The 15,036-nt window shown below is 40.1% G+C and overlaps 2 protein-coding genes across 3 annotated transcripts in view; one reads left to right on the plus strand and one right to left on the minus strand.

Moving 5' to 3' along the window:
* LOC126484325 (geranylgeranyl transferase type-2 subunit beta) overlaps window positions 1–7,308 on the minus strand; it is a 73,391-nt gene extending 66,083 nt beyond the window's left edge. The window contains exons 1-3 of one of the 2 annotated variants that reach the window (XM_050107768.1): window positions 7,148–7,308; window positions 6,964–7,071; window positions 6,448–6,645 (exon numbers count right to left, since the gene is read on the minus strand). In XM_050107768.1, coding sequence (XP_049963725.1) covers window positions 6,448–6,645; window positions 6,964–7,071; window positions 7,148–7,150 — 309 coding nt within the window. In that variant the 5' untranslated portion in view covers window positions 7,151–7,308. The remainder of the gene's footprint in view (window positions 1–6,447; window positions 6,646–6,963; window positions 7,072–7,147) is intronic. The other variant, XM_050107767.1, reaches the window with a different exon arrangement.
* Window positions 7,309–7,643: 335 nt separating this feature from the next.
* The window catches only part of LOC126484478 (RNA-binding protein 8A), a 49,468-nt gene continuing 42,075 nt past the window's right edge, over window positions 7,644–15,036 (plus strand). The window contains exon 1 of the mRNA XM_050108006.1: window positions 7,644–7,798. Within this exon, the coding sequence (XP_049963963.1) occupies window positions 7,738–7,798 (61 nt within the window). The 5' untranslated portion in view covers window positions 7,644–7,737. The remainder of the gene's footprint in view (window positions 7,799–15,036) is intronic.

The raw sequence follows: 15,036 nt of genomic DNA on the forward strand, positions 1-15,036 counted from the left end.
TTGTCTCAATGCTTTAGGCTACTGATCTTATTGACAATCCCTGTTATAATATTTTTTCACTCTTTGCAACAATAGAAAGTTTCTACTTGATAATACTGTGTGAACTTTCACCAATGAAACTATTCCTCCTCCTCAGACATTTACCCATGTAAACATTCGACACAAAATAAAAGTTGCAGAATGCAACAAATACAACCTCGGGCTTAACCCTTAGTTGGTAACATGTGAAAAATTACAAAATCCTTCATCTTCTATGTTGGTCCATCATGACTTTATTGCAAAACAACGAAGTTCATTTATGAAACACATTGGAGAAACAGTACAAGAGTCACAATTAGTTGTGTATTGTGATTTTTCAGAGAACTACTCATATCTGATGCAGGATGACGTCCAGAGCTATTATTGGACACGTCAGCAAGCCACTGTTCACTCATTTGTTGTGTACTACAAAGGAAAAACAGAAACAGAACATCTCAGTTATGTTGTTATTTCACACTGTCTTGAACATAACCCTGTGGCTGTCTAGTGCTTCCAGAAAAAACTCAGTGAATTCTCAAGAAAACACTTTGAACCTACAAAAATATACTACTTTTCTGATGGTGCTGCTGCTCAGTACCAAGAAAAACTATTTAAATCTATGTTTTCATCAAGCTGATTTTGGTATAGAGGCTGAATGGCAGCAACAGCTCATTGAAATGGAGTTGGGAGCACATTCAAGAGGTTGGCAACACATCGCCCATATGACAATCAAATTCTTATACCTCGGCAGCTATTCAACTGGAAAGTGGAAAATCTCTCTGGAGTAAATTTTACATTTGTAACTCAGGACGAATACACAGAGACAGCCACATTTCTGAACAGTTGCTTCAGCAGAGCATTAAGGGGGGACGTACATGAAAATGACCAAATTTGTGAAAAAAATTTTATTGGCTCTTCATTTACTACATGGTATTGAAATTTCAATTACCAAATATTACGTTCCAATTCCGCTTCTAAGGGGGGAAAAAATAATAATTTGTAATAGCTTGCACAGGGCGACGCCCCCCCATCTTGGTCTTCATCCTCTCGTATATCTATTTATACTGCGTTTTTTTCCAGTTTTGTGCAGTCACAATGCAGGGAACGTTTGTGTACTACATCAAGAAGGCTGTGGAATAATATCTCTGCCGCTGGTTTTATATTCTTTGATTTATAGCGTTTGTTTACGAGTGTTTGTTTGGAATACATTTTTACGAAAGTTGTAAGTAGACTTGTTATTATATTTTGCAGCATGCCGCGTTCTAGTAAGGTGTTTAAAAAGGTTAGAAAGTGTCAAGCTTCTCGATGTAGTAAAGACAACTTGAAAACCAGCCCCATAATAACAAATGGAAACGATACTTCAACCAAGAAAGCGAGTGCTTCGAGAAGGAAAATTGACAGCTGTCAATCACTTGATGATTGTGGCTCAGACACTCAAGCTACTAGTGGTTTTAGGCTTATTGATTTGAAAATACTATCTGATATTATATCATCTGCTTGTGTATGTGCTGACTGTGGTGCAAAAAGTTTGAGATTATATGACGAAGAAAACAGAATTGGAATAGTGTGTATGTTGCATCTTACTTGTGAAAGCTGTCATTCAGACACTGCTTTTAGAACTTCGGCATCAAGTAACCGGATATATGAAGCAAATATGCGTTTAATATATGGCATGAGATGTTTGGGCATAGGCAGGGAAGGTACCAGACTGTTTTGTGGGATCATGAACATGCCACAACCAAGTGCTAGGTACACCACTGGAAATAAAACACTGCTAAGTGCTCTTCAAGAGGAAGTGGAAGAAAACTTGAAGTCCTCTGCAAAGGAAGCTGTGAAGATGAATAGTGAACTAAAGACAGAAGCAGATAACACGCCAGACACCGATTTGTGTGTGTCATGTGATGGAACGTGGATGAAGCGTGGACATACATCACTGTATGGAGTATCATCTGTCATTAGTGTTGATACTGGAAAAATTCTTGACGTTCAGGTAATGAGCAAATATTGCTATAGCTGTGTACTCGGAAAGAGAGCTGGTGAAGTGGAAGAAAATAAGTGGCAGGTTGAACACAAGAAAGTGTGCTGTAGAAATTATTCTGGTTCTAGTGGTGGAATGGAACCTGCAGCTATGAAACTTATGTTCCATCGAAGTGTGGAAAAGTACGGTGTTAGATACACAAAATACCTTGGTGATGGTGACTCCAGCTCCTTCAAAACTGTTTTGGAAAGTGAACCTTATGGTCCCCATTGTGCTATAGAAAAGTTGGAATGTGTTGGACATGTGCAAAAACGAATGGGAGGCAGACTTTTAAAATTGAAACGTGAATTGAAGGGCAGGAAACTTGAGGATGGAAAACTTTTAGGTGGTCCCAACAGACTCACAGACAAAGAAATTCATTCTTTACAAGTGTACTATGGCAAGGCAATAAGGGACAACAGTGGAAATTTGAATAACATGCAGAAGGCTGTGTGGTCTATTTATTTTCATAAACTATCCACAGATGACAAACCTGTACATAATTTGTGTGACATATCGTGGTGCAAATTCAAGCAGGCTGAGCGTGATGGCATGAACTATTCACACAAGCACAGTTTACCTGTGGCTGTTTTAAGTGCTATAAAACCAACATTTAGGTGTTTAGCAGAGCCAGACCTCCTACGAAAGTGTGTGCATGGAAAGACACAAAACCCTAATGAAAGTTACAACTCACTGATTTGGAAACGTTGCCCAAAAACAACATTTGTTTCAACAATTATTGTTGAAATTGCTGCATATGATGCTTGTTTAGTTTTTAACAATGGTAATCTTGGAAGAATAAAAACTCTACAGAGGCTAGGATTTCATCCAGGAGCTTTCACCTATTCAATATTGAAGGACATCGATGACAAAAGAGTTGCTGCGGCTGATATTACAGCCAATAAAATTGAACAGCAGGTTAACCAAAGAAGACAAGCAAAGAAGAGACTGCTTGCAGATGAAGAGGAGTATGCATATGGCTTGCACTAGTTCACACAGAGACGGTAAGACCTAATACAAACACTATCAAATCATTGATTCAGTTTTCCCGTAACTTACATTTTTATAACTTTATGTACCTTTTTCTCAAAAACCACAAAAGGTAGAGAAGTGAAATTTGGTATATGACTAGTCAGTACTATAGTGAAAAATTCTGTGGAAGGAATTTTCATTTAATAAAATAGTAAGGTATTTATGGTAGAAAATATTCCTTAAATTTGATATATTATTTTTCAGGGAAATTGGGAGACCCGTAAAAACTGAACAAAAGAAGATATAAAAATTCTGCTCCACAGAGTTTTGTAATTATTTGGTATGAAAGTGTGTACAAAAATTCATTAACATTGCTCTCACAGTTTTCTCAAAAAAGGAACATTTGTAATTACATTGTTGAAAAAAAATTAATTGTTAATAATTAAAGATGTAAAAGGTCAATAAAAATGAAAATTTAGGTTCATATGCGCATAACATTTCTTAATAACTGTACCAAATTTGGATTGATTATCTTAAAAAATTAGAGTTTTATAAAATACTTTTAAAATTACTGCAGTTTCGTGTACGTCCCCCCTTAATACACTCACTCCTGTAGTTCCAATTATGACAAAAATCTTTTTCAAGATATTCTCATATGCTCAAAGTTCATTACAACAGTTGACCACTAGACCCCAAGAAACACTGTCATTACCAGGTATAAATGGATACATAAATACAGTGTATAAAATCAAGTGATGGCTTGCATACATTTTGGGGAAAGACGAAGATGATGATGAACTACAGATGACATTTCCTCATGCATGTGGTCCATCTCCTTCTATTGCACACACTGACAAGGGAACCTCCCCATCGCACCCCCCTCAGACTTAGTTATAACTTGGCACAGTGGATAGGCCTTGAAAAATGGAACACAGATCAATCGAGAAAACAGGATTAGTTGTGTGGATCTATGAAAAAAATAAGCAAAATATACAAATTGAGTAGTCCATGCAAAACATAGGCAACATCAATGAGAATGTGAGTTGAGGAGTGCCATGGTCCTGTGGTTAGGGTGAGCAGCTGCGGAACAAGAGGTCATTGGTTCAAGTCTTCCCTCGCGTAAAAAGTTTAATTTTTTATTTTCAGACAATTATTATCCGTCCGTCCATAATCTTTTCATCACTTTTTTGGGTGTGATTATCACATCCACAAGAAAACCTAAATCGAGCAAGGTAGAAGAATCTTTTTACCCATTTTACCCAAGTGTACAAGTTAGGTGGGTCGACAACATATTCTTGTCATGTGACGCACATGCCGTCACCAGTGTCGTATAGAATACATCAGACATGGTTTCCTGTGGAGGAATCGTTTGACCTATGACCTTGCGATCAAATGTTTTCGGTTCCCGTTGGAGAGACATGTCCTTTCGTCTACTAATCGCACGGTTTTGCGGTGCAGTCGCAAAACACAGACACTAAACTTATTACAGTGAACAGAGACGTCAATGAACGAACGGACAGATCATAACTTTGCGAAAATGAAGTACATAAAATTTTTATTCGAGGGAAGACTTGAACGAAGGACTTCTCGCTCCGCAAGTGCTCACACTAACCACGGGAGCAAGGCGCTCCTGAGCTCACCCCGTCCTTCATGTTGCCTATGTTGCACATGGACTACTCAGTTTGTACAGTTTGCTTTTTTTTTTTCATAATTCCACACAACTTCTTCCTGTTTTCTCGATTGATCTGTGTTCCGTTTTTCAAGGCCTATCCACTGTGCCAACTGATAACTAAATCTGAGGGGGGTGCGATGGGGAGGTTCATTTGTGAGAAGTCACATATGTGGATTCATGTGATGGATGTTCTACGTAAGGTGAACCCAGAGACTCCAATAGGCCAAATATACACCTTGCCTGAAAATGACATGTTCAAAACCAACAGAGCCATTACAGTTAATTCCAATTTATAAGATATTGTGATAAATACAGCTAGAAGATGACAATTTTCAACTCCAGGGTGTAGCAATTTTTAATGAAAATTCGAAAATTCAAGGCTTAGTAAATTTTTAATTAAACTGCCTTCAACAACACCATTAAGCTATTGTACCTGTATAAAGTCTGTACTTTCACTTTCAAGTGGGGAGGGGGGGGGGGGGAGGGGGGGGGGCTTCAGTGCCTTCTACAAGTAAGATAGCACCAAACTCAACAAATTCCATAAACACACAGGGATTGCTGAATTGGATGTTTAGTCTGAGAAAATACAAGGTTTTGTTGAAAACATCTTCAACAGCCTTAGTGTACCTATGAAACTATAAATGTACTCAGCAAGGATATCGAAGACAAGATTAAGCTAATTGCAGCGCACACCATTTAAGCAACCATTCACCCCTTGCTCTAGATGCGAATGGGATATGAAAAAAGCCCTAATAAGCTGGTAGAGTGGGCAGAAACATCTGCCATTCATTTCACTGTGGTTTGTATAGTACACATGTAGATACTTCCCCGACTATATGCCTACTTATTGGTTCCCTACCTCTGTAAGCAAAAGTCTCTAGCATTGGGACAATCTCACACCTGCAGCAACAGAGTACCAAAGTACAGGGTGGAAAATGTTACCAACAGTGATTTTTAACCCCCTGACTTGAGAAGTCAGAGTTTCAGCACCAAAATGGAGAGTACGAAAGTGGGATGAACAAATCTATGGAGACCAATTTTCTGTATGTATTGCATTTGTGTTTGTTAGTGATGTAGCAAACTGATCATTATTACAACAGCATGAAAGATTAAAAGAAATGCAAAAGGGAGGGAGCAATTAGGGACATGAATAGTTGATAACAGAATGAGCAACATCTGAAGAAAAGTGCAAAGAATGTATTTTTTTTCTGGCAGTTGCGATTCTGAATTTTCCCCCCGTAGGTACTGATATATATGAATTAATTCTAAAAAATACTATGACAACAATAGTGTCACATTGGGGCAAACTGTAATTTTGTTTAACTTACAATTGGCATTGTTATCATCATCATCATAATCTCTCTCTCTCTCTCTCTCTCTCTCTCTCTCTCTCTCTCTCTCTCTCTCTCTCTCTCTCTCTCTCTCACTGGACTCGCATTCGGGAGGACAACGGTTCAATCCCGTCTCCAGCCATCCTGATTTAGGTTTTCCGTGATTTCCCTAAATCGTTTCAGGCAAATGCCGGGATGGTTCCTATGAAGAGGGCACGGCCGATTTCCTTCCCCATCCTTCCCTAACCCGAGCTTGCACTCCGTCCCTAATGACCTCGTTGTCGACGGGACGTTAAACAACACTAACCTAACCCTAACCTCTCTCTCTCTCTCTCTCTCTCTCTCTCTCTCTCTCTCTCTCTCTCACACACACACACACACACACACACACACACACACACACACAAACAAACACACAAATTTTTCTAGTAGCTTACCTGAACAGCGCTTAATGTATAAAGCAAATGAGGGTCATGTCCAACACTTGCTGATATTCCTCCAGATTCATCCTGGCACATCCTAATGAAATCCAAAATTTCTTGCTTATTCATTCTGTCTAAATTACCCATTAGCTCAATAGCAGTTAAGCCCCAGTACATTCCAGACATTCGCAGGTACTCAGTCATACAGTACTCCTGCAAGTGAAAAACTACATCATATCATTTCATGCATATAACGGCAGACTATTAACAATATTCACTACGTATGAAAAAGATAGACGAAAAGGAAACACTAATTCTCACATCTACACATACGTGGTTACTTATTTCATCCAGACTTACGGTTCACGCCGAAGGAATCGAGTTAACAACTGATAAATGGAAATACGAAAGTTTTGGTAACTACTAAACTGATATAACGAAATACAGCTATTGTCTAGCATATTACTAAAACTATATTATGCCATTATAGTTGCTGGTAAAAGTGAATGATCATTTTTCACGATCACTTACATATTCGTCTTTATTCATTCCATAAGAAGCGATGTAATCTGAATGCTTCTGTAGCAGCAATTCTTTTGGATGACTGTCATTCAATGCGACATCTTTCACAAGTGCAGCCTGCAGACGAAATTTTTCCTGCGTAAGTATACCAAACGAAAGACACCACGACCAATTAAAACGAATTATAACTCACCATGTCTTTCCGGCGACTTTATGTCTGTGACAGTTTTATTTCAAATTACGAACACTCGCAAAAACTAACAAATTGTAAAAAAATTAAATTTTTCCCTAACCTCAACAACATAATCACCCAACTACTACCCGAATGTAAACACTACCAAGTGCCAAAGTTAAAAAAGACGTACACTTCGACATGGGACAGCTATCTTTGCTATGGAAATTTGAAAATCTGTGAATATTTCTTTAATTTTTATTTACTCCTACGTAGCAGCCATACCACGCTATATAATAACTTAATATGAAAAGCTGATGATTCTACCCTCGAACTTCTTTTAAAACTGTAGGACGAAAACCTTAGCTGATTTCCTAAATTAGAAAATAAATACAAATCGTATTACACAACACAAAGAATAACTCCATTTAAAAAGCCAATAAAATTTATGTAAAATAAATGTATGCATTATCGTAGATGACCAGTGTGTGTAGTATATTCATATTACAGTCTTTGGAGAAGTTGTTGCTGGTAGTAGTGTGCCGGGTTGTTTTTGCTAGAAGACGAAGTTTTTGTCTGTTGTTATCAAATTAGCAGTAGTAGTTTTGAGGATGGCTGATGTTCTGGACATAGATAACGCTGAAGAGTTTGAAGTTGATGACGAAGGCGATCGTAAGTAATGTTTAACCCTCTTACTATGTGACTAACATAGAGCTTTCATATCCATATGTGTATGTTAGCTTTGTATCCTTGCGTATATATCCGTTGTGTATTGCGTTATTCCAGACCAATAAATTCGGATTCTAAAAAATAAAAAAACCCATTGTGGTATAATATGCACCACTCTCGCTCATTTGTGGATGACGCGTGATAGTTGCCGTGCTGGTTTTCTCATGACCAAACGTAGATGCCGTCCCACAGTTCGATATTACGCCTCCGTTTGTTTCGTCATAGATGCATTCATTTTCGCTCCTTGCTCTCTCATTATTGATGATTAAGAAGGCTTACAGCGATTTTCCTCGGTATCTCAATTGGGGTGTTGTAACCCCGTCGATGCCCCGTTTATTACAATTCCTGTTACGCTACAGACATTTTAATTTTTGTCTATTATCGACCCATCTGTGTTTTGATCGTTGATGGAGATTGACTTGCAAGGTAATCGATTTGCTATTTAAGTTTTCCACATTTATAATTAACAAAAAAACACAAAATAAAAACCAACTACTCCAAAAATGGAAATACTGAAGCGTCCGATCCCACCCGTCTGCTTTGACCCATGACGTCACAAATATGGCGGAAAAAAAAACAAACACACACACTTTCCACAAGAAGCCTAATGACACTAACGGGACAAGCGCGGGAAATGGGGTGTTTTGGTTGGGGGGGCAAACTAAATATATTCAAATTTGGGTCTAGTGTAGCAGGGGATACAACCCGTCGGCTTTGGACAATGACGTCACAAGTCGCCAGAGAGCAGTTTACCATTTTCGCTTTTGCTGTTATGTTTCAGTTTCGTTTTTTTACTGATTGCTTAATAAAGTGGATCTGTTTATTCTGTCTCGTGAGATTTTTTTTTAAAGCCAAAAAACACTTATCAGCTACTGAAGGGAGCTACAACACTAAGAAGAATCGCTTCTCGTTTGGCGACTTGTGACGTCATTGCCCAAAGCCGACGGGTTGTATCCCCTGCTACACTAGTCCCACAAATTTAGACGCCTTGCGTAGCTGCAACGTGTAAGTGAAGACAGCCATGCATGAATACCCACCCACCTCCCCAGGGGTCGTAACCCCTGCAACCCAAAGAAGATAAAGATGCTTCAGTAGCTGATTAGTGTTTTTTGTCTTTTTTAAAAAAAATCTCACGGGATAGAACGAACCGATCAGAAAGATAAATATAATAAACTAAAACAGAAATTCGAGGAAACAGATAATTAAAATAAGTAATAAGTGTTTTTAAATTTTAAAAAAAATCTCACGAGATAGAACGAACGGATCAGAAAAGTAAATAAAATAAGATAAAGCAGAACTGGAGACAGCCACACTCAAACCAAACTCCGCTCCGTCATGACGTCACACACGACAACACCCTTACGTCACGGGTCAAAGCCGACGCATTGGATCGGACGCTTCTGTCGACCCCCAAAAATTATCATCACACCACAACTATCGATACCACAAAACCAATATCTAAAACAACAAAAACTGGAATCTGACACTTCACTTGACCTATATAGGTCAACAGCAACTCACGATACCAAACACACACAGCTACGACGACACACTGGAATCGGACACTTCACTTGACCTATATAGGTCAACATCAACTCACGATACCAAAACACACGTAGCTACGATGACAAATTGCAATCGGTCACTTCCCATGACCTATGCAGCTCAAATACAACTGATGATACAGAAAAATTTGAAATCGAGTACTTTTCCCTAAGATACATAAATTAACCACAAGTGCCAATACCAAAACATCAGCCACCAACACCAAATAAAAACCCCAACGAACATAACAACACGCAAACAACAGACCCAAAAAAACAACTACTTACCTTTACAAAAAGCTCCAGTACTTCACGCTAACCCCTAACTTGCATGTTCTGCTCGCATATGTCGCATTTCACTGTCTCCGTCACAAGCCCAAAAAGTTGCAGGAGCTTAATGATGGACAACATGTCGTCCCCCATTTAAGCCCGCAGATGCGCACTAGTACGCTTAAAAGTCATATCCATACCTAACAAAAGAACGTCAAGTGTCAAAGCCGATGGGTGGGACTGAACGCCTCCGTTGACCCAAATCTAGTTCACCTCGATCTCTACAGGAGAGGTATTTCACCTTAAATTTTAAAGTAAAACAGTATCTTCCATAAAGCAGAATACCTGGTATTTCTTTAGTGTCAGTGTCATAAAAATTATACAATTGTTCTTATCCATGTGGGTATTAGTAAGTTATCCATGTGGGTATTAGTAAGCTTCTCCTCTGTTCTTCTTAGCAAGTAGCCTAGGTCTTAAAAGGAAAAAAAAATAATACCACCCACTCCAATTTGTTGAGTATAAGAGACACAAGAGTTTGACTCAACAAACTTGCAGAAAGATGACACAGTTCTCCTTTATCTTCTGCTATTGTTATTCATGTGGATCACAGCAAGGAAAAAGTACTGAAAATACTTACCAGGTAGTGTTGCTCACTGATGAGTTACATTCTCCAAGTGTTATCCTTGAAATACTTATGGTCACTTTTTTTCTAATCAGCTAGATTTACTTTGACCCCTGTTATTATGAAGTTATAATCTTCATCATGTTGAGTACCACAGCTAACTGACACTAGGCTAATATTAATAATCAATGAAAACCTCCATAGCTGCATTATTAGACATTTACTGTTTTATACAGGGTTCATTTTTGGAACATTAGTATGCCCAGTTGTGCCATTATCGTGCTATAAATGGTCTGTTTGTTATGTAGAAACAAAATCTGGGAATAATGATCACAGAAATTTTGCTGACTGCCTGGCAGCAACAAGACATTTCTTAGCAGACTGTGTCTAGTGTACACAACATGCCATGCCTATTCACTAGACTTCTGTTAGGTGGTTGGCAGATTGTTTGTATTCATTGTTTTGAAAAAAATTTTGGTTGACCCCTTTCTTTGGGTCCCAGTGTTGTAATGCCAGTATTAAACCATGATACGGCATGTGTTTTCCGTTCTTGTCTACCATGTATGTCATATAGGCCTACGTACGTACAAGCTTTCCTGTGATAACTGGGATATGAGCTACAGGTCCTCCAAATTTTCGTTTCAATTTCTGAGTAGTTCTTGACTGTCTGCAGTCATAGTTGACATTTATTTTACCAACATATTTGTGGAATTAATTTTTTTTTTTTTTTCCAACTCATAGACATTGATCCCTCACAATCTTTCTCTAATTTAGCTTGAAACCCTGCCAGGAGATACAAGAGATTTTGCACTCATGAGTAGTGGGAGTAGAGGTAACTAATAGTGTATAGCATACAATTTCATTATTAAATGGCAACAGTGTATTATGGAAATGATTTTGAGATGCAAGCAGCAATCTGGAGGGGCATAAAAGGGGAACGGATTGCAGTGTACAGGTGGGGAGAGAGACGAACAGTGTCTGGTGGAGTGTTCAGGGACTAGCCTGCCAACAGGTGCACTGTCAGATCTTCAGCCACCGAGGTGGGGAGAAAAAAGGAACAAAAAAGGAGAGGAGCGGGGAAAGATGGGTGGATGCATAGACAGAGGGCTGCAAATAAAGAGGGGGGGGGAGATAAAAATGGGGAGGAGATGATAGAACAGAGGTAATGGAATATGTGTGGTTGAGGGTGTGGGGACAATATGTTACCGTATGTTGAGGCCAAGATAATTACAAGAGTGGAGAATGTGTTGTAAGGATAACACCCATCTGTGTGGTTCAGAAAAGCTGTTGGTGGAGGGAAGAATCCAGATGACTCTGGTAGTGAAGCAACCATTGAAATCAAGTGTCTTATGTTCAGCCGCAGTTTGGTGGTGGGCATTCATCCTTGTGGACAGTTGGTTGGTAGTCTTACCAACATAAAAAGTTGCGTAATGATTGCCACAGATCTCATAAATGACATAGCTGCTTTCACAGGTTGTCTGGCCCCTGATGAGACAGGATAAACCTGTGACAGGACTGCAGTAGGAAGTGCTGGGTATATGGATTGGCCAGGGGATATGATCCTTGTGACAAGGGGTAGGAATTGTGAGTGGCATAGGCATGGACTAGGATGTTGTGGAGGTTGGGGGGGGTGACAGAACACTGGTTGAGGAGGGGTGGGAAGTATCTCCGGTAGGATATACCTCATTTCAGGGCACAATGATAGGTAATCGAAGCCCTGGCAAAGGATGTGATTCAGTTGTTCGAGTATCAGGTAGTACTGGGTGATAAAGGGTACACTTCTTCGTGGCTGGTTCTTCGGTGTAGTGGGGATCTGAGGGGAAATGGCACAGGACTGTTTGCGGAGTAGGTCTGGGAGATAATGCTTCTCTGTGAAGACCTTGTTGAGACTTTCAGCATACTGAGCAAGGGAATTTTAGTCACTGCAGATACACAGTTTCCGGGTGGCCAGGGTATATGGGATATATATATATATATATATATATATATATATATATATATATATATATATATATATATAAAAACAAAGATGATGTGACTTACCAAATGAAAGTGCTGGCAGGTCGACAGACACACAAACAAACACACAAAATTCAAGCTTTCGCAACAAACTGTTGCCTCAGGAAAGTCCGCCGCTCGTGGTCTCGCGGTAGCGTTCTCGCTTCCCGAGCACGGGGTCCCGGGTTCGATTCCCGGCGGGGTCAGGGATTTTCACCTGCCTCGAGATGACTGGGTGTTTGTGTTGTCCTCATCATTTCATCATCATCCAGGAAAGTGGCGAAATTGGACTGAGCAAAGATTGGATAATTGTACGGGCGCTGATAACCACGCGGTTGAGCGCCCCAAAAAACCAATCATCATCATCATCATCATCTCATCAGGAAAGAGGGAAGGAGAGGGAAAGACGAAAGGAAGTGGGTTTTAAGGGAGAGGGTAAGGAGTCATTCCAATCCCGGGAGCGAAAGACTTACCTTAGGGGGAAAAAAGGACGGGTATACACTCGCGCGCGCACACACACACACATCCATCCACACATATACAGACACAAGCAGACTTTTTTTTTTTTTTTGAAAGTGAGGCAGCTGTCAAAATGCAGGTACTGTTGGTGGTTGGTGGGGACAGATGTGCTGATAAAGGCATCAGAGAAGAGGAGGTCTACATCTAGGAAGATGTCACACTGGGTTGAGGACCAGGTGAAATGGGAGAGGTGTTGAGGTTGTGAAGGAACAAAGATTGGGTGTCTTGGCCCTGTGTCCAGATCATGAAGAAATCATCAATGAACCTGAACTAGGCTAGGGTTTGGTGTTTTGGGAGGTTAGGAAGGTCTCCTAGAGATGGGCCATAAAAAGGTTGGCATAGGAGGATGCCAATTTGTTAACATACCTTCCCTTTGAATGAGAAGTAGTCGTGTGTTAGGATAAAGTTAGTAAGATGTGTGAGGAGTGGGATAGTGGGTTTAGAGTTTGAAGGACGTTGGGAAAATCAGTGTTCAGTAGCCTTCAATAGACCCTGGTCTTAGTGCTATTGAACACCACCTGCCCAGTCCATCCAGCCACCTACTGCAGTCCTGTCACAGGTTTATCCTATCCCATCAGGGGTCAGGCCACCTGTGAAAGCAGCTATGTCATTTATCATCTCTGCTGCAATCATTGCGTAGCTTTTTATAATGTTATGACCACCAACCAGATGTCTACAAGGATGAACAGCCACTGCCAAACTGTGGCAAAGAGCAGTGTAGACCACTGTGTGGCACAACATGCAGCTGAACATAACACACTTAATTTCAATGGTTGCTCACTACCAGAGCCATCTGGATCCTTCTCTCCACCACCATCTTTCCTGAACCATGCAGATGGGTGTTACCCTCACAACACATTCTCCACTCCTGTAATTATCCCGGCCTCAACCTATAGTAACATACTGACCACAAACCCTCAACCCAACATTTTCCACCCCCCTCTATCCTATCATCTCCTCCCCATTCTCATCTCCCACCCTCTTTATTTGCAGCTCTCTGCCAATGCAGCCACCCATCTTTCCCCACCCCTCTCCTTTTTTGTTAATTTTTTTCTCCACCTCACTGCCTCAAGACCTCCTGACACTGCACCTGTTGGCAGTCTAGCCCCTGCTTACTCCACCAGACAGCGTGTGTTTCTTCCCTGACCCATACTTTACTATCCCTTCCTCTTCTCCACCCCCTCTGCTTGCATCCAACATGATGTTGCATCCCGGTCAGAGATGCTGGAGTTGGCGGTCTTTGTGTGTGTGTGTGTGTGTGTGTGTGTGTGTGTGTGTGTGTGTGTTCTGTACAGACTAAGTCTGTGGGTGAAATCTTTATCTGAGTGTCTTTTAATTGTGCTCTCTGCAACTTGACTTTTCTTCTTTATGGTGAGGAGAATCTGTTTTTTCCTACATTGTCATAGTTCTACCTGCAGTTTCCATTGTCGGAAAGGACTCCGAGTAATATAAAAAAAATTTAGGAAGTCATGCTGTTGCAAGGCAATTCAGCCACCACTTTCAAATCTCAAAGATTTGTTTTAAGGGGTCCAGGGCATACACATCTCACTCAGTGGAATAGGAACCCTACTCATAATGGACATATATTGGATCTAAAGGCAACAAATAAACCTGACCTCTTTGAGGATGTTCACATCGAAACTGGTATCAGTGACCACTATCCGATTGTGGCAGCAATGATTACCAGAGTACAAAGGACAACCAAAACAACCAGAAAGATATGTATGTTCAGTAGACTAGATAAAAATAATCAGTAGCGTCATATCTATCTCAATGAGTTACTTGAAACTTTCAGCACAGGTCAGGAGCACATATAGGAACTCTGGCTTAAGCTTAAAAGAATAGTTGATCATCCACTGGACAGATATTACCGAGTAGAACAGTTCATAATGGAACAGAACCTCCATGGTAAAGGAACTACTAAAGAAACAGAGATTACTGCATGATAGGTGTAAAACAAAGCGTAGTGCTGTAGATAGAGAGATGCTGAATGAAACACGTTTGGTTGTCAAGAGAGCAATCCGTGTTGCCTTCAGTGACTACCATAGCAGAATATTGTCAAATGACATTTCACAAAGTCCAAAGAAATTCTGGTTGTATGTATAAGCTGTTAGTTGCACCAAAGTTAGTGTTCAGTCCCTAGTGAATGAGACAGGAACTGAAACTGAGGGTAGCAAAGCAAAATCTGAAATGCTTAACTCCGTTTTTAATTGTTCCTTTACAAAGGA

The sequence above is a fragment of the Schistocerca serialis genome, chromosome 6 (genome assembly GCF_023864345.2).
Source record: "Schistocerca serialis cubense isolate TAMUIC-IGC-003099 chromosome 6, iqSchSeri2.2, whole genome shotgun sequence".
Classification (NCBI taxonomy): domain Eukaryota; kingdom Metazoa; phylum Arthropoda; class Insecta; order Orthoptera; family Acrididae; genus Schistocerca; species Schistocerca serialis.